Here is a 20,836-nt window from a genome sequence, read left to right on the forward strand (position 1 = left end):
ACTTTCTTTATTTTCCACCAAAGTTTATATAGAGACCCTGACTTATCTCTATAATGAAAGAAAAGTATAAGATTTACATTAAAAAATTAAAAATGAAATTAGAGTGAGCCTACCAATAAAGAGATAAAAACTGTGTATCTTCCTTCTTTTCCATTTATTTGTTTTCTAGGGGAATTGGTGTTTATAGCAAAACAATGCCCAGAATATGTATATTGCATGCCAATATTTAGGGAAGGATGTAAGACCAAAAAAGGTAGTTGATTAAAAATTTTTTTGGCCTAGTGATTTTTAAGTTATGTTCCAGAATCAATCAGCTTATTCTTGTCATTTAGGCATATTGCACAATATATCTCTACTGAAAAACACATTTAGATTTTCCTCTGAAAAACAGATATGATTATCTCTCAGTTACCTCAACAATGAGAGAACAAATGGCCAAAGAAATTTAGCTACTTGAATGTTCACATTCGTCATAACGACTTTTTCTGAGTAGAGAAGTTATTGTACCTGGCCTTATCTTGGAAATGAATAAAATGAACATACTGACTTTCACTAAAGTCAAGTGCAAAACTTTTCACATTTGTTCATTAAAATAAAAAAAAAAAGTCTATACCAGCAATAATACCCAGAGGTTATCCATTCAATTAACCTTACAGTCAATAACAGAAACATCGAAAAGAGGTATTTGAAGAAGGAAACTAATGCTCGAAATTTAATATGGCCAATGGTGCATCACATTTGGCATTATTCTCTACTTTCTACAGTGTTCATTCATTGTAATACATGTTTTATAAAAAAATAGATCTAGTCAAAAGGACAAGTAAGAGTATGCTAACCACATGGTGAATACATCCAGTTCTAAGGTACTCAGTTTTGATGTCTAATTAAATCAGGGGTAATTTAGCTTTAAAATACTCCTAGAGACTGTTCTTACAATGAAAAATCAATGGCATACAGGCTCTTTCTTGACAGTAATTATCAGTCACAAGATTAAACTGGAGCCAGTTTCAGAAAGTTCTTACTCGGAGAAATTTAAGCGAAGTTATAAAATTTAGTCCTCCTTAATCAAATATGAAAACTTAATTTCCATTTTAATTCTTAAAGATAATCTGCCTTTGTAGCATGAGCTCAGATCAGAACAGAGAGATGGGGGAGGCTATGCTGCAAAATCAGGAAGCTTCTAAATCTCACCTTTCCAACTGGTCACTCCACATCAAGGCTGAGGAGAACCGGCGGGGTAAGGAGGTGGAGCTGAATGCATAGTCGTTTGTTTGGTGCCTGATCTGTGAACAGACAGAGGGTTTCAGTGGACAGAATTACTGATTATGAGTCCTTTTGTCAAATGACACTTTCTTGAATATTTTCAAAGAAAAGCAAAACCAAACAGTACATCAGCTCACATTGGCTATGATCAAGTAAATAAAAATGCTTTAGCTATTATCTTCCCAAGACTCTCATTCATGCCTCTATGCTTTGATCCACACTACATTTTCTTCCACACTTCCACACCATATATTACTTGAGAGCCAAGACCATGTCTTATATGACTTTCAAACCCCTAGAGCAGTTATCATAGCACTTGTTACATGCTGTATAAAAACTCGTTGACCTCACCTGCTAATCACCTGCCAATTACCTTTTGAACCACCCATCATGGCCCAAGTATAATGCGGACACTCCCACTTCTGGGTTTTTTTGTGTGTGTGTGGCTTTTTTATGTTAGTTATTGTGGTTGTTGTTACAGTGCTCTGTTACAGCTATCTCTTCACTGAAACCATGTGCCTCTTTGAGGCATGCTTTGTCTTTCTAAAATATAGTTTTAATAAACCTTTTTAAAATCTCAAAAAAAAATACTCATTGACTTCAAATGATTGGTGTAGGTAAATCTAATTCTATCATTCTTCAGCTTTTGCTGACTTCCTGTTGCTCTTAGGATAAAGATCAGAATTCTTGACATGACTTCAGAGGGGTCCTATTTGATCTGGTCTCTGGCTGCAACTCCAGCTTTGTTCTGAACCCCTTCCCCTTTTCCTCTTGTGTGTTCAGGACACACTAGCCTTCCATGAACTTCATGCACAGTGTCATCCTCCTCCTTACCTCAGGGTTTTACATTGAACATTCCTCTTCCTAGAGTGCTTTTCCATTCCCTCATCACCTGGCTGACTTTCACTTCTTCAGCTCTCAACTTGGAAGATCACTTCCTCAGAGAATATCCCATTGACTAGGACTGGACCCCCACTCTGTGATATCCACTATTTTCTTTTGAGGAACTCATTATAGTTTGGAATTAATAGTTATTTGTGTGATTGTTTGTTTAGTATTTATCATTATCTCTAAGCTACAAGTTTCCTTAAGGAGGAACCATGCTTGGTTTTGCTTACCATGGTGTCTCCAGGAGCTGCCACAGTGCCTGACATGTAGGTCATGGTCAATAAATACCTGTGACCTAAATGACCAATGCTCTATAATTGACTCTGAAGCTAATTCCTCAACAGCATTATCTAAGTTATAGCTTCAATTAATTGGGTGCAATAAAAATATTAAGAAAAATATTCCCTTTTTATACATTTATTGGTGATTCTTTAGAAAGAAATAGCAGAATAAAATGTTCTTGTAAGAACGGTTACAAGAAAAAGCATGAAAAAATGAAATTCAATGTTTCTTTAGTCAGTCTTTTTATTAGATTCCTAGAATCCTTTTTTTCTCAGAAGTTTAGTTAAGATTATTTTAAACATCATGACCATCCCAAGTGTCATGACATTACACAAGATGTCCAGGAGACATGTAATTTTCCAATTCTTGACTATGTTAAGCAATTAGATAATTTCTGTTTTAGGAAGGCAGTGTTATTTAAAGAAAAATAAAATGACACGTCTTCTTTGTAATAAAAATTACACTTTGGCCAAAATCTATTTCAGAGAAAACAGGAAAAGTTTAGCAGCACTTTTTATAGAAATACTGTGGCTGTGGAAAAGTGGTCAGAATTGAGGTCAGAGTAAAAAAACTAACAGGTTTTTCTATTTAGTCTCTGAGATTTTCAGAATCCCCTGGGTGCCGCTGTATGAGAAGACCCTTCATATGTTAAAGAACAATCTGGTTAGACTGGGTTCCTGAGCTAGACCACTAGGTTTCTTTTCCTGATATTATGCTGCATAGATTCTTATTTAGAGACTTGCTTTACCTATAAGTGCACTTGGGATTGCATTATTTGTTGGCTCAGCTTTAGAAGCAGATACAACTGTAGGAATATGAATATCACGTGCCTGTACAAAGTCAAATAGCAGAAAAAGGAAGAACTAAATAAATGAGGCACTGCAAGGTAATATGTGAAGAGTCAGGAGTTCTGAAGTGTAGTGTGCTTCCCTATATACTTCTCCAGGGGTCCCTGTTTCTCTTATGGATATTATCCACGATTCACTCCATCATTCTCATAGAAAATTTTGCTTCACTGTCACACCTAATTTCTGCAGCTTACTCTACCCTGAAACCAGTGGAGCATTCATTTCAAGCCAATTTTCTTTCCTATGTGTCTCTTATTTTACCCCTTGTCTCCAGTCTTTGTGCCTTATTCTTCTCAGCTAGTGTATCTGTCCAACCTGTACGAAACTGTCATTTTTGTTGGGTTGAAATGATTAGAAATTAAAATTACACATGATTTAATCTAATAATAGTATTTCTGATCCAAGTCTTTCTTCTCTCAAATATATCCTTCATATTGTTCTTAAGGCAAACCTTGGCAAATACTAAATATCTTTAAAGGTTCTCACAGAATAAAATTCTGAAGTACCCAAAGCCTGGCACTGTGTGTCTTCAACCTACACTTGCAGGTTTATCTCCTACCTCTCTTCTTCACGTGAACTTTGCTTTGATGCTCCAAACTACTCAGTCTTCAAGAGACCTACAAATGCTTTTTCACACCTTATTACTGTGGAGCTTCCTATTCCCTTTCTAAATGCCTCTCTCTACTTCTGTTCAGAATTAATTCGACTTATCTTCCAAGACCCAGCCTTCCATTTTCTTGGAAAAGTATTATTCCTTCTATCATATTTACGTAGCATTGTATACATTATTCAAGGTATATTTATCATATTATACTTATTGGTCTATCAGTTTTCACACTCTAATTCATAGAAGGAGCCAAATAGAAGTTTGTGAATAAAATAGAATTCTAAGCAAATGCTTGGCTCTCCCCAAAAGTCAACATTATGAGGCCAAGGGCTGACCAAATCTTTTAACACACATAAGAACTTACTAGGTATAAGGCACTTTATCAGGTCTGATGATACGCTAATATTTTAAAGTTCCCCTTGGCTTTAGAAATGTGTAGTCTCTATATGTTCCACATAGTACCTTGATAATATCCATGATTATATTTCACCTAACTTTATATCACTCTTCTTCACTGGACTGGGGAAAAAGCACTTAGGCACTGAGTGTACTTTTTTGAATGAATGAATGAATGATATCTTAGGCTGCGTATTCCCAAAAGTAGATCTTAAGTCAAAGATTTGTATGCGACTTATTAAAAATGTTCTGCCAGGAAAAGGCAGTAAAGGGGTGGGAAAGTAGGAAAAGGAGAAGCCAAGCAAGGATAAAATTTTAGGTGAGTCTATCTTTATTCTGAACATTTGAGAAATTCAGGAGTATAAATTACGCTTTAGAGTTTGTCCCATTCCTAGACAAGGGATCTGGGCTTTTCTACTTCAATATCCATTGTTGTTGCTGTCTTGAGGAGGAATAAAACTCTTAGGCAATTCTGGCTCTGTCCATGGATGAGCCTCTGAGGATTATAATGTGAGCAGTTAGCAGAGAAACAAGAAGAAACTGGGGATGGGTACATAGATGTGGTATATGCAATCTGAGAGGTTCTGAGTAGGACTCCAACTATATGGATACACTTCCAAGCAAGTATTTGGCAAGTTAAGTTTATCTGGTAGAGGAGGAGGCTGCCCATGTGCATAGATTGAGGAACTTTGATAAGGGCGTACTATAGAAAATAATCTCCACACCTGCTATTGATACTTGGAATCCCTTTGGTTAGGCACAAAACTTTTATATTTGTATTGAGAAGCAGTATTTCAAAAGCGAATGATCTTAGGTAGAAGGGAGACACATGTACGAAGAACCCACCGCATGTCAGGTGATGCCGAACTTTTTTACATTGAATTCCATACAAAGATTTACCCCTTTAATACACATACTTTCATCCACACAAAAGTATGGATCTTTTTTGAGAGCGTAGGCTGTACAGGCACTAATGGGCCTCTTTCAGACATCTTAGCTATCACCACCATGAAGATGGTGTCTTTCATGGTGCTCAAGATCTTCCTGCTCAAAATAAATCCTCTTTCTCTTGTTTCAGCTAAGCGCATGCTCTGCTGTGTTTTTCCTAAATTGCCAAATATTTATAATACCCACCTGTTAGCAACTCTGGTCTTTTCTCTGGTTATGAGATCCTAAACATTCAGTTAGTGCAGCTTTATTTACTAAGCTATATTATTACAGGATATTTTTAAAGATTCCAGTTAAGGTAGAAAAGACTGTGTGTGTGTGGTGCGTGTGTGTGTGTGTGTGTGTGTGTGTGTGTGTGTGTGTGTGTAATTTCCAATTTGAATTTAACTCTTGGTCTAAATTATTTTCCTGTGGCAATTGTGGCAAAAAGATTGATGTGTGAGTGGGCACTCTACAGACACCTTAACACAGCCCTGTTGTTTGGTCTATTGTCATGGCTTGTTGGTGGCCCTTGGCTTGTCTGTGGTTTGGCTGAGGATGCCTGACATCTGTGTTCCTGGAGCCACTCTGCCTCTGTCAGTCTGTCTGTGAGGTTTCCTCCAGGATGACCCAGCTGCACCACAGGGCTATAGCTACTCTTTAGCACATCTGACAAACTTCTCCTCAGTAGGACTGCATCTTTGGGGTTCTTGCAGCCTTACTGTCCAAAAAAAATTACAACACTGTAACACTGGAGGCTGTGTGACCTCCAATACCTCCATTTGAATCATGATATTTATAAGGAGTTCTGTCCTTTTCCCCTTTGAAACATTAAAATATATTCTAAAGAGAATAGATCTTAATGCTGATTTAATACAGTTCACACTGATTTCCTCACAATAGTACAGACTGTAGAAATCCTAAGAATTCAGAGAAAGGAGAAATAGAATGATGGCATGGAAGGTTGTTGAGGTTTTATGAAGAGGAACAGGACATGAAAAGAATAGGCAGAGAGGAGGGAGAAAGTTTGAGCAATGACAGAGGCCTGAATGAGCAAGAGCCAGGGAGAGAAAGAGAGCAAGTACAGCTGACTAAACTGGTGTTTCACTTTGGGGCTAAGATTGGGTAGAGCCGGGCAGCAACTTGGAAGGCAGAACTGCAACCACACTCAAAGGAGTCTAAAACTTTGACACAGTTTGGGAGGATTACAAACTGATGCTTAGTAGCCAAAAACCTGATGGAGGAAGAAGGGTCCAATGTTAGAAATGCCTCTAGGAGGGGCATCCCAGACTCTACAGACAACAACAGTTGCTCTAGCCTCTGGCTCCCATGGACTATTACTCACACTTCTCTTTTACCTCTTATCGTTTTGGGCACATCTGCTCCCAGGACATTCTGAGAAGCTTGAATATCAACATTGAAGATGTCCCTCATCCCTCACATTTTCTTTATTTCATGCTACAAAATAAGGTGGGGGGGGGGGTTCCCTTCAAAAATTTGACCTGCATTATATAAATGAAAAAGCAGAGTTTCTCAAGACCATAAAAGTCAAATCAGCCTTTTGAGGGGAATGTCCAGAGGCATGGGGAATTTTGACTGTAAAACTTCTCAGTAAGGAAGAACATAATAGTTCCTTCTTTCATCACATTTGATAGAAGCTTTAGAGACTATACTTCTAAATAGCCGATTAATCATTTTCCACTGCTAAGAAAATTTTAATTTCTCCAACTAGTTGTCTTTCACTGGGAGTGTACATATAATATATTTATTAAGTATTTATTTTAAAATCTCTATTCCAATTTGTCACCAAATCCAAGTGATTCTACTTTGTTTGTTTGTTATGTCTGGGAAATCCTTTCTTCCCTACCCATTCTGCATTTTCCTTAGTTCTTCCTTTTATATCTACTCACTGCATCACTACAACCTCCTTTTGTCCTATAAGAGATTTCTCTGCCTCATAAAATCCCGTACTTACCCATAGAGTGTAGAAGATGGTGGAATCTAAAGTATGCTACCTGGTAGACTCCTGGTTCCACCGATTATTGACTGTGTGACCTTAAACAAGTTCATTGAACTTGCTGGGCTTCGGTTTCCTCCTCAGTTAAAATGGGAACAGTGGCAGTAACTACCCCATAAGATTATTGGTAGAATTAAAAGAGTTAATATATACAAAGTGCTTAGAATAGAACTTGACACAGTAACAGAGTAAGCTCCCAGGATGTATTAGGTATGACTATTTCAGCTATGTTGGACATGTCATTTATTGTGCCAGCCTCACTTATAGACCTCTGTAAGGGAAATTCCTCTACATACAACACCTGCTGATGGGGCATCCATAGGCTGCCATATTTTGTACAGGATTCTGTATATCTCAGTTATACCCAACTGAACAAGTTATGAAAACCTAAGCCACAGGCTAGCCATTGATATATGGCCTTCTAGCCAAGGAATAATGAACTGACAAGGAAGAGATTTCTTCTCTGAGAATCTGAATTTAGAAATGTTAAGAAAATGAGAAAATTAGCAGCAGTACCAGAGCCATGAGGAAACAGATACTTGTAAGCAAGTAAAAATTATGAAGCTAAAAAAATTATATTGACAGTAGAGATGGAGAAATGGCAGTTGGTAATGGAAACACAATTAAACAGGTAGAAAATAGCTAGGTCCAATGATGGTGGAAGACTAACATGAAATTCTATTTATTCTGATTGTTTATTATCTGCATCCTGATCTGTCCTCTAATTCCAGCCAATATACCTCAAGCCATAATCATCCATTATAACAAACCTTCCCTTGGTGGAGCTAACCTGAGTAGTGCTATATATCTTACATCTCAAAGAACCTAAATAATTAAGCAATGGTCCTGTAGACACCTAGGATGATGAGCTGGGGAATTTGATCTCAACTTTAGTGACCCCCAGTGCCCATCGATCAATGCTCTGCCCTCTAGCACACTCTACCCCTACCCCTAGAGTCCTCCTCATCCAGAACGAACTTCCCATTTTTTTTGGTATGTGCACAGACTAATTTTCTTTTAAGGGTTAATTCAAAGCCCACTTTCTCCATGAATACTTGGGTATTAAATCACTTCTGCTTGAATTATTTTATTTGATAATAGAGGAAAAGAACTCCATGTATCTTGAAATGGGGATATTTGGATGCAGTCAGTGTCAATTACTGAATATCAGTATCACCTGATTATAAGCTTCATGGATCATCTGTCTTGTTTCTGCTCTATGCCTGAGTATCATAGTGCCTGGCACAAAGAATGAGCTCAGTAAATACTTACTGAATAAATGAATGAATGAATGATCTTTTCAACAAGACACTAGCTCTTTAAAATCAGGGAGGGTGTTGCAAATATTCTCTCAAGAGCCCAGCACTACGTCTGGCACTGAGTAGTATTCATTAGTATTTGCTGGTTGATTTATGATGCACTGTATATGCAGAAGGGAGGTCTTTTTTTTTTTTTTTTTTTTTAAGCTTGGTGATAACCATGCACACCTGGTCAAATTCACATCCTGCCTTATCTTTAATGTGTTCCCTACCTCTGTGAAAGTAAACCATGCAAAAGGAAGAACAATTAATTGTTATCAGCAAGACAGTACACTACAGACTAACCTTTCCCTGCACCATCCTTGCCACTCTCTGATTCATTAAACTTGGTTGGTTTGTTCCACATCTGGAATTTCTTGGCTTTCCTAACCAGGAGGCTACAGTCCTATCCTAGGAAGTAGACCTTAACCTGAACCTGGTTCCTAAAAAATCCTGGGCTGCGTGATTTAATTGTCATGGAGAACTTGAGCGGGCCAGAGTTCTATCGGTGCCCATAATTGTTGGGTTGAGTACTGAAAACTTGTTGTCAGTAGATATACAGAACTGTATGGCTTAGCTATTCTAGCTATCTGTTATGTTGGTAACTGATTTAATAATGCTATTTAAATTGATTAAAATAAAATTATTTTAACTATTCTAAATGGCTCTACTAATAAAAAAAAATAATGGTAGCCTAGGAACTCACATCCTACTTATTAATTTAAAGGAAAACATATTTTTAAAAATGTATTTTTTTCAAAGACAGAAATGAATAAAGTAGTACAGTTCAGAAAAATGGGGAAGGTATTTTGGCGAAACAGTAATAATATTCTTTAAATCTCTAAATACCTCTTAATTATTTTCTTGGATTGTTAACATTAGTGGGTCTTGCCCCCTCCTCACAGCCAGGGCAACCTTTCCATCATTATGGCCCCAGGGAAATGGGAGAGCAAAACCAATTCAAGAAAGAGAAGGAAACAGCATAGAGAGGCCTTGTATATGATAGCTCTTCTAGTGCCAGGAGGAGGGGAAATTACAGGAAGAGAAACAGGATACCATGTCCTTACTTCTCTACCACAACCGCCTCAGCATCAAACCACACAAGTGGGAGGGTGACAAAAGAACAAAAACCCTAGCTAGTAAGAAAGAATGGCTATAAACCATCACCATGGCTATAAACCACAGCCTCATAGGGTGTCCCGGCACCCATGCATGGATATATCCAGAGAAGGGGAATGGCAGAGAGAGGCCCATGATGATTCTCTGTGTGCCTCCCAGTTTCCACATAGTGGAGAAGCTATCTCCTACCACAAAGGTATCTCTGGAATTCATGGAAGAGAGAGGCAAGCTGAACACCAGAGAGAATGACATGCAGCTGCTATATTTAGGGCTAGGGCGACACCCTGGCAGATTCAGCTCACCTCAAGGCAGTGTCCAGAAGAAAGGAAGTGGCTGAGCCTTGAGTCTACTGTGCCAGTAAGGAAATAGTGGGCCAAGTCAGCAAAGTGACACCATAGGGCTGTAAACATGTTGAAGAAACAGTTCACAGGTTTTACCAGCCCTGAATCAATGCTGGGTGCTAGGAGCTATACAACAAACAGGAAGCCCAGACTTAATTCTAGGGAGGGTGAGAGGACCCAACAGGCAGAACCAGGACCTATATGTGAACAAGTGACTTCTCCTTATCTGCCTCCATTATCATGAGGGGAATAGAAGCATTCTCCCTCACACGGATGCCATCTTGGCTAAGAGAAGGGGCAGCTGAGAAAACCCATGAAGAACATTCCCCTCAAAAGACTGAGTTAGTGCAAACTGCAAAAAAACAGATGGACAAAATACCTTTAAAAGTAAATCTAAGAACCTACCCTCTACTGTTCCACCTCCTAGCCCCTGACCCAGCCAACAGAGAACATGGGTTTGGAAGAAGTTTTGTTCTGTATAGAGAAAACGTAAAAGACATTTTAAAAATACCTAAAGTGTAGACTACAATTTTCACCCTATCCATTAGCAAAAGGAGACACTCCAAGAGCCAAACAGATGCCAATGGTGTTAAATAAATATAGTGTCCCGTTTATAAGTCTGTGAATATGTGCTATCTGTTTTCCAGTTTAATATATTATCAAGATGACACAGTAGAAAACTGAATCAGTGCCAGGATGACTAATAAAAGAAAGTCATCCTAATTCCAAAGTTAGGCATATATTTCTAAAGGCAAATTAAATGTAATAATAAGTGAAAGTATTGGTCTGTTGTATAACTTGTAATCAGAGAATCACTAAAGGGTCATGTTCATTGCAATTTTATGTCATTTTTAAAAGGTAAATCACAGAACACGTAGCTCAGATGCACCGAAAATAAATGTACTTATGTATATTACCAAGTCGATATTTGAGAAAGATTACATAAGATTAAAGACTATTATAAAAATGGTAATTGCACTTAGTAATGAATTTCATGATAATCCTTATTCTCTAGGTTAGAGTTGATTTGATTGACCTCTGTTTGCCTCAGCATTCTGAAGGATTTCCGAGTCTCTGGAGTTGCAAGTGTGGTCACCATCAGAGAAAAAAACATTTACAAATCTAGGAATAACCTGGTCTCCTCTGGTCCCTTCTCTGCATAGTAATAACCCACAACCTTCCAATACAATCAAATTAAATCAGAGCCAGTGTAATACTGTCATGAGACTTATGATTGGATATTAGCAAAAGCTATCAAGGGTCTAAATATCAGGAACATAAATTCAACTGAAGTGAAGGTAGTGAAGGTCAATTCAATTGAGCACTCATTGATTACATATCTATTACATATAAAACACTGTGCTAGGCATTAAAAAATCTTGACTCACCACCAATAAAAATATTATAAATGATATATAATTAACTAGTAGTCATTATGTAGCAGAAATTGTACATATTTAATGGTTTTGATGTCTAAATTCTCAATGCATTCTCATTTTTCTCAGTGATAAAAGAAAAAAAAAATGACTAAAGTCCTATAAGTCACAATTTGGCCATTTGGAATCTAAATCTTTTATTAAAATTGTTTAAATGCCAGTTGCTCAATTTTAAATGCAAACTATTATAGCAAAGTATTTATTATTCAGCTTTTCTCATTGTTAGTAATATAGTAACTATGATCTTTAACCAGAAACTTGATAGATTTTTTGATAAAAAAATAAACTATACACAGGGAAAACATCTGATCATAATTGATGTTCATTCTAACATAAATCTGCACCCTTCCCTTGCCTCGCCTTCTGCAATGTGCTGCTTCCTGGAATAGGCTGTTGTCCTGATCTGGTCAAACGTGTAATTTCCTGCACCTGGTAGCATTAACGTACTAGTACCCATAACTATCCCCCTGCCCTTTACTCTATATAATTCTTTGGCACCTGCCAAGCAGCACAGGCATTCGTTTCATCTTGCAACTGCCCAAAACATGTAAGTTTCTGTCTCATATGTAAATTTCCCTTAATAAATTCTGTTAATTTCCAAACTAGAGCAGCCAGCCTCTTTTTCCCGTGTTTCCTGGCCCTCTTATACTTGCTTATAGAGGTAGATTTTCAGTCTCTGGCCTTTTCCCTGGGTCTGTGTGTACTAACAGTTGGCAAGCCAGCCAAGAGACCCAAAAAATGGGGTTTGGGAAAAATACATCGGATGCATGGAGGAAATACTGGGTTAGTCGTCAATCTCCATGTTCCATGTGGGGAGGGGCGGTCCATATGCTAGATGCATGTGGACCGCTATGTGAGTACAGGACATCTTGAAGATGCAGACTGGTTGTTTGAGGAACTATGCCTTATATACTGTGGCAAGGAAGAAAAGTTTATGGCCACACCTGTGGGCTGGTGACTCTTATGGGTGGTTCAGTTGGCTGCTTATGTCCAGTTAGAGGCAATAGACAGGGTTAGAAAATTAGAGAAAGAACTGAAACTAGACAAGGATGTTAGAATGTCTATGACTCTGTTAGCATCAGAACTAGCTGATAAAGCTAGACGGAGGAAAGTTTCTTTGAACAGATCCTATTGCTTTTATGGAAGCCATGAGGTCTCTCCATCTGTTTGTATGTTCATGCGTGTCTCTATATGTGTTGTGTTTGAGTAGTATTTTCTACTTCCAGAGGCTATTGCTAACTTATAAAAGAACAGTATTTAATTGGGTTAAAGGAATTGAGTGGTTATATAAATTAGGGATTGGGTATTCTAAACTTTTCAGAAATGTAGAAACTGACCTGAGTGCTTTTCAGGATTACATGATCTGGGACAATATTTGATATTAAAGCTAGTTTATGTTTGTTGATTTGATTAAAATAGACACATCTCTGGAGTTATCAAAATTAGCATATTCAGAATTAAATATAATACTTTTATTTTACCTAGGCTTAAAAATTTATCACCCAAAATAACAACTTAGCATGATGGCTGATTTTGTCTAAGGTCTCAGTACATTTTTCTGAGTAATCTAAACATAATCATTAAGAACTAATAAATTAAAAAGATTCAAGTGGAACAAAGGTTTAAGATGAATCCTTTAGCTATAATTGTAGAAGTTTTGCGAAAAAAAAAATCTTTGGAGAAAAAATTTTAATATGTGGTCAAGCTGGTTAAGATTAGAATGGATTTAATAAGTAAATAGATTTAAATATCAAAAGTAAGCTGATGAAAAAATAGTATTTGGTCCTCTTTTTTTCTGTTAAAAGACAAAGTTTTCTTTGACTATGGATCTGCTTCTGATATAATATTGTGACAAGATTTCTGCTTATAAAACAAAGATTCTGTGTTCTTACAAAATAATTTTCTGTGTTTTATGTTGTCTTAATTAGATTTTTGGTTACTTAAGAAAACTGAATCTTCTCAATACTGAAAACTAACTTTTTGTATTTGAAAAGCTCCAGACGACTGTCATAAAAAGTCAGCAACAACAAAAATCTATACAGAGTGTGCCACACATGAAAGAAGTTCATTCTGCTTCAGCAGGAACGGCCCCCCACTGCCAGAGTTTTGCTGTTTTGATGTCCTTGTAACATGGCAACAGTCTTCTAAATCAGAGAAATTAAGATGGGTAAACAATAACTGTAAATTAAATCAATAGTTGGGGCTGTTGGTTCTTCTGAGCTCCCTGGAAAACCTTATTTTTCAGTTTTTGCATTCGTTCATACACCATAGTACATTTAAACCGGACTTCATTCCACTGCCACTTAGTATGGGTTATCAATACGTTCTTGTTGTTGTATGTATATTTTCTGGGTGAGTTGAAACCTCCTTCCACTGCAAGCAAGGCTAATGCTCTCACAGTGACAAAGAAACTGTTAGAAAATATGTTTCCTACTTGAGGTACGCCTTCTAAATGCTCCTTCAAGACTACTTACATAGCCCCGCTAGATCCTATGGGATGGTGGCTTGGGACCTGTCACTGTATTCTTTCCCAACCTCTGTAAAACTCATTATATTGATGACATAATGTTAACCTGTGAAGATTTACCTCTGCCTCAGAAAATCTCGCAGGCTTCGCTGAACCATCCATTGCAGAGAGGACGGGCAGCGAATCCAGGCAAATCCAAGATCCAGGTACAGCAGTATAGTTTTAGGGAGTTGTATGGTCAAATAAAACCCACATTGTCCCTGAGGTCATCATAGACAAAGCACAAGCCTACCCCATACCAAAAGATGTAAAAAGGGTACAGACTTTTGTGGAAATTCGAAAGTACTGGAGAACATTTACACCCATTTAATGCAATGCTTTTGCCTATTATATCACCTAGTTAAAAACAGACATATGTTGGATTGGGTAGCCAAACAGCAGGCTGCCTTGAGAAAGCAGAAATACTGCTCAAAGAGATTAAAGCCCTTGGAAACACTCACATGGAGTTGCTATTCAAATTAGATGTTTCAGTAATCCCAGTAGGCATGGGTTGGGCATTATAGCAAAACAAAACAAAACAAAACAAAAAACAGCAAAAGGGGAAAGAGCCCCTTAGATTTTGGTTCTGTTTGCGGAAGGCAGTAGAAATCATATATACTCCAACAGAACAGCAATGATTGGCAGTGTGTATGGTGCTCCTGCAGGTGGAGCAGCCACCTACAGTAAGAACCTCCTTTCCCATCAAGGAGTGACTAGACAACAGGTTCCATGGACCTGCCTCTGCCATGGCTCAGGCTCCTTCGCTGACTGAATGACACACCTACCCACAGCAGAGGAGTGTTCTGTCAAATAGTTCTTTGTTTTTAGAGATGCAGCAATTATTAGACCCTGTCGAATTGAAAGACCCTCCAAACGCTCCTGCTGCTATGTCCCTGCAACCTGCAAAGAAGGACAAGTTCCAGCTGGAGCTTAGTATACTGATGGCTCTGGTGGAATATTCTGTCTACCTGGATGTCAGTTACCATCCAACCAACCACTGACATTATTTAGATGAAAACAGAGACAAACTACAGTAGTCAGTGGGCTGAGTTAAGAACTGTCTGATTGGTAATCATATATGAACCTTGTCCACTGATCTTGTGTGTTGACAGTTGGACCATTTTAAAGAGATTGTTGTTATGGCTTGGACAATGAACAAGGAAGGGTGGATGGATAATTACAAACAACCCTTTATGGGGACAAGGGATGTGGAAAGATACCTGGGCACAGAGGCCGATCTTGTTTTCCATGCCCCTGCTCATAAGCCGCCTCCACTTCCAGGTAACCAGGAAGCAGATGCCTTGGCAAAAATATGCTTTTGCAACTGACAATAGACACTGCAGATTAGGTACACCGACAGCGTGGGTGCTGTAGTGCCCAAGTAAGATGGCGCACTACGGAGGCAGATAGCTGGGTTGGTGAAACAAAAAAATGATGTCTTTAAACAACAGATAAAGTTATTAACTGAAAAACCTTCTTCGGCAGGGTGCTTTCCCAAGCATTGATACATTTACATGATCAACCTGTGGGGACTCGCTCCACAGGCTAAACTGGGAACTCAGGCTGAGGCACTCAATATGATAAAAGTGTGGAAAACAAAGGACACAGCAATAGTCCTGATGTTCGCCATGGACCAACGAGCTATGATAATGAGGGTACCATGTCCTATTGTTCCTGGAACGGGGATCACTTACTGAAATCTGCAATGGGATTTTTCATCAGGATGGGTCAGTTTCTTCACACTCCTGGGTGGGGAGGAGCTGCTGCATCTCCAGTGGGACCTTGTCATCCCAATGCAGTTGGGACCTATGGAGACGTGCTATATGTAGACTGGTACACATGCCATTGAACAAGGAGAAATGGAGGGGTCTTAGTCTGACATAGTTCCTCTCCTATCACTTCCTTATGCCAGAGAGCACCACTTACTCTGTGCCAACATATATGGTTTACACAGCCTGGCCAGGTTCCAAGCACTGCAGCCACATTAACATCTAGAGATCAATAATTCTTATAGACAGAGATCTCCAGTTCACATCCCTGCTAAATATTTGTCTTCCTGACCATAGACTTCTGCTGTTCCTGTGTCATCCAGATGTGAGGGTGAGAGGCACCTGTGGCATTATCTAAACTAAACGTTGTATTTTTATACCTGACTAATCTGCTAATGTTGCCTTTTTTTTTTTTTTTCTAGCATATATGAAAACTCAAGAAAATGCTTTAAATGCTCTAGCCCCAAGCCTAGGTAACCTACTAACCCACTGGTTTGGCTCCTAGGGGTATAATGAAAAAATTGCTACCAACTCCTAGACTGCTTCTTTTAATGTCTCTTTTCTTGTATGTGTCTGTACTGTTGCCGCAGACTGTGTCTCCAGTGCGGTCAATTGGCGACTAAGTGAACTACCGCCTGGCTACTGAAGCTCCTTGCTGAACACTCAGGGCACCTCCTGGAAAAAGGAGATCACGTGAGATTGGAAGAACCGGTCACAAGGAGTGGAGTGCAGAGGAGAAACAGTCCCACAACATGACCACTGTCTGTCCCGCAACCCGAACCTCGCTTCCTGCTGTGTGCTGGTCTGGAACAGGTTATTATCCAGACCTGGTCAAGTGAGTAATCACCCACCTGGCAGCACTCATGTGCTAGTACCCATGACTATCCTCACCCCTTTATCCTGTATGATCCTTTGGCACTTGTCAAGCAGCATGGAGATCCATTTTGTCTTGCAACTACCCAATACATGTCTTGTATATAAGTTTCCCTTAACAGACTCAATTGCCAGACGTTGTTCTGTGCCGTCCACTTACAGAGCAGATTTTCAGTCTCAGAGCCTTTCCCTTGGTCTGGGGGTACTAACAACTGCCTACAAACAGAATTTTTTATAAATAGGAGAAAAACACACTTCCATGTTCTTTTAGCCATTGTTATTTTGGATTTTATTGCAGTCTACTAAAACCTGACATACTGATAAAACCATCCTTCAGCCAGAGTAAATTCTGGGCAGTTGTCAAGAGGAAATCTAAATCAATACAGAGAGGAGCCATACAAAAAAAAAAGGAAAGTAAAAGTGTTCTCATTATATCTACCTTAAATTGAATCAATTACCTAAAATATTCAGTCCTCAAGACTTTGGAAGTTGACAGAAGACTGTTTTTTGGGCCCTACCACAGGAGATGCCCAGATATTCAATGTTGACTTCAAATTGTTTCCATGTAATTTTCCCCAAATTTGTACAATATATCTGCATTTTCAAAGAGGAAAGCTGGCATAGAATTATACCACTGCATAATACGAATCTGCTGCCTCCATGTGCTGGGTTTAAAACTAAGATGTTGGTACTGGAATGAGCTCAGAAATTAACATCATAAAAACTGGGCTTGAATCCTAATTCACTTTGTTCTTTTTAAAATTTCTTTTTATTTTTTAGGTGAAGCAACCCTTGGTTGACCTCACAGATCACAAGAACCTTGTCAGTTTACAATCCCTTATTTTTTTTTTTTTACACCTACAGACCTGGTCTTCCTAGGTGGTCTCTCATCCGAGTACTAACCAGGCCTCACCCTGCTTAGCTTCTGAGATCACATGGGATCAGGCTTATTGAAGGTAGCACAGCCATGGACTCTAATTCACTTTAAACCTGAACAAGCTTGCTTAAATTTCATAAATCTCAATTTCTGTGTCTATGATATAGAGATATTAATAACACTGGCCCAATTTCCCCCATAGGGAAGTTGAGATAATCCAATGAAATAAATATATATCAAAGTGTTATCACCGTTACTAAAATCATTTTGGTATTCACTTAGGTTTCATTGAGAGAAGCACTTTGATTTCAACTTTTTGGGACAACTACCTTTAAAAAGTGACTCTTTTTGCCTACATTAACCTTTTTTTACCCATCTCATTTTCATAATTTTGTAGAATTTTGTTTTTGGATGTCTGAGTTTTAATGAGCTTCATATGTGCAAGTCTTAAACTAAAAGAATATTATTGAGAATGAGTATTTGGCTAACTTATAACTGCTTCTTTTGAAATCAGTAAAAAAGAAACACTTGGACAGACACTGAAAGTAAAAATAAATTCACTAACTAATTATAGAAGACTTTGCAGTTAGACTATGTCACAAACTGATTAAAGTCCAAACTATGTACAGTAAATTTCTTTTAACCTGGAATTAAGCATCCAGACAGTTCACATAGCAGAAATTATTTTCACAGCATTGGGCAATTAAAAATGGTCATAAAAATGACTCTGGACCTATGAAATATTGAAGTACATTCTGAACTATCAAGGAAATATCACCAGGCAATGAAAACAAAGTACTTAATTAATTGAAGTGTACTGTGCCACAATCTTATTAATAACAAGGAAGTTAATAGCAATAAAAACACTAGATTATCTGCAAATCTATCTACCGGGAGCAGTAAAACAAAGGTTATAATTCCATTTCACAAGTAGCAAAGGTGACATTGAACTTCTCGCTGAAAAGAAAGCAGATCATTAGAATTTCATTGTCCAGAACTGCCTTCTGGATTGTGATTCATTTCATAAACTCCCTTCCAATTTGCATCTAAGTGAGCTGGGGCTTCCATTTATTTAGCAGCAAAAGTCACCTCACCTCCACTCCATACACTTAACACTCCCCCCTACATTTTCTCTCAGTCTCTCAATCTTTCTCTCTTTTACACACACACACACACACACACACACACACACACACACACACACAGCATTAAAACTTGCTCTCTTCATTATGATTTTAAGAAAAGGAGACACTCTACTTGGACATAAACTTAGGGGTTGGCCCTGCCCTTACACTTCAGAGCTGACAAACAATACAAGGAAATGTGGGGAAAGAGTAGCTGACCTATGAATGTTACATTTTCATCTCACTGCTCCCTTCTTGAAAAACCCACCCACCTGCCACTCACCATCAGCAAGGCTGACTGATGAGATATATCTTCTCTCCTGTTCCCTCTCCAAACTCAATCTTCCCTTATAAACTTGCTTTATATCTTTTCTTTTTCATTGCTACTTTAAGTATATTATTTGAGCTGGGAGCTGAGGGAATAGAGAGTATATATGGAGTGAGAGGGAGAAGAGAAAGTATACAGAGAGTGAGCACGTGGAGACTCTGGAACCAGTCCTTTCTGGAAACTGTATGGAGATTCATTTTGTGCCTCAGTCTTGGATGTGAACCCAGAAGAGAACTGTGGAAGGGGTCACATTTGTTTCAAGTATCTTTTTTCTCTTACCAGTTCCTTCTCTCCAGACTTACTCCCCTTTCAACTCTCATGCCTTTCTTAAAAAATTCTATCCCCAACTCATCATTAAGTTTAACTGTTCTATGTCTCATTCTCGTAAGGTCCTACTAAGTGGTTAGAACTAATAAAAATAATTGATCCTGAGATATTAGAGAGTGACAATGCTTTGCTGTGTTATTTTTACCCAGATAACGCATTTACTTTCTAAGAGGGCCCTTGCATGTTCTTGCTTAAAGGAATGACAATTCTAGGATTTTAGGTCCATAGGATCCATAGGGTCAGGAGAGTTTTTTTTTAACCTTTGAATAACAATAACAGCTCACACTTACATAGTTTTTACTAAATGTCAAGCACTTTTAATGTGCTTTACACATATTAGTTTATTTCATGCTCATAACAATCACGAGGAAGGCACTATTAATATCAGGATTTTACAGATGAAGATACTGAAGCGCAGAGAAGGCAAGTGCTTTACCCACAGTCACACAGTTAGTAAACACATGTAGTAAACTGGGGTTTAGCCCCAAGTAGTCTGGCTCCAGAATCTCTCTTCCCAACCAACTAGATGGCTGTCAAAAACACCACCAACTTAAAATAAGCCTGGGAAGAAGGCACGAGTGCTAGTCCTGACTCTGTCTCTAACAAGTTGTGTGACCTTGAGTAAGTCGTGTAAACTCTGAGTCTCAGCCGAACTATATTTGTGGTATATGACCCCCCCCTTTTTTGTCATCTTGTTTTATTTTTGTTGTTGTTGTTGTTTTGTTTTGTTTTGTTTTGGAAGCTGTGACATTGTGATATAATAGGAAATATATATTTTGGTCTTCATCCTCAGCTCCTGAAAGGGCAGTATTTTGTTAACAATATCTGGTTTTTGTCCCCAGTTTCTGAAATAGCTCCTGAGGGATAAAGATGAAAGGAGCTCTTCATTATTCATAACAAGCCCCTTTCAACCTCAGCTGAATTTATGTTAATGAAATGACTTTTGGAAAGCCCCTAAATATGGGGGAGGGAAGAGGGCTGGTTGCTTAGGGAACCAACCATATGATTAAAGGGTTGAAACTTTCAGCACCAACTTCTGATCTCTGGGGGAGGAGAGAGGGGCTAGAGGTTGAGTTAATTGCTAATAGCCAATTATTTGGTCATAATAATAGCCAATTATTTGCCGATGTAATAAAGCCTTCATAAAAATAAATAAATTGATAGCCTAAGGAGTTCTGAGAGTTTCCTGACTGGGGAACACATCAAGATGCTGGGAGGGTGGTACACCCAGAAAAAGCACAGAAGTTCTGCACCCCTTTTCCACGCCTTGTGCTATGCATCTCTTCTGTCTGTTTTTGAGTTGTATCCTTTTGTAATACACTGGTTATCTAGTAAGTAAACTCTTTTTTTGAGTTTGTGAGCCATTCTAGCAAATTATCAAATCTGAGATAAAGGGTCACAGGAACCTCCAATTTATAGGCGGTAGGTCAGAAGTACAGGAGGCCTGGACTTGTGATTGGCATTAGAAATGGGGTACAGTCTTGTGGACTGAACCCTTAACATATGGGGTCTACACTAAATGAATAGTTAGCATCATAGTTGAATTGAACGACACCCAAATGGTGTTGAAGAATTGGTCGGAATGGGAAAATACTCAACCGTTTGTTGGC

General features: G+C 38.4%; 1 protein-coding gene across 2 annotated transcripts in view; it reads right to left on the bottom strand.

Moving 5' to 3' along the window:
* Positions 1-20,836, bottom strand: part of PTGER3 (prostaglandin E receptor 3) — a 110,571-nt gene that overhangs the window by 37,067 nt on the left and 52,668 nt on the right. For both annotated transcript variants that reach the window (XM_016148930.2, XM_016148929.2), the window contains exon 3: positions 1,192-1,283. In XM_016148930.2, coding sequence (XP_016004416.1) covers positions 1,192-1,283 — 92 coding nt within the window. The remainder of the gene's footprint in view (positions 1-1,191; positions 1,284-20,836) is intronic.

Source organism: Rousettus aegyptiacus, unplaced genomic scaffold (genome assembly GCF_014176215.1).
Source record: "Rousettus aegyptiacus isolate mRouAeg1 unplaced genomic scaffold, mRouAeg1.p scaffold_m13_p_1, whole genome shotgun sequence".
Lineage (NCBI taxonomy): Eukaryota > Metazoa > Chordata > Mammalia > Chiroptera > Pteropodidae > Rousettus > Rousettus aegyptiacus.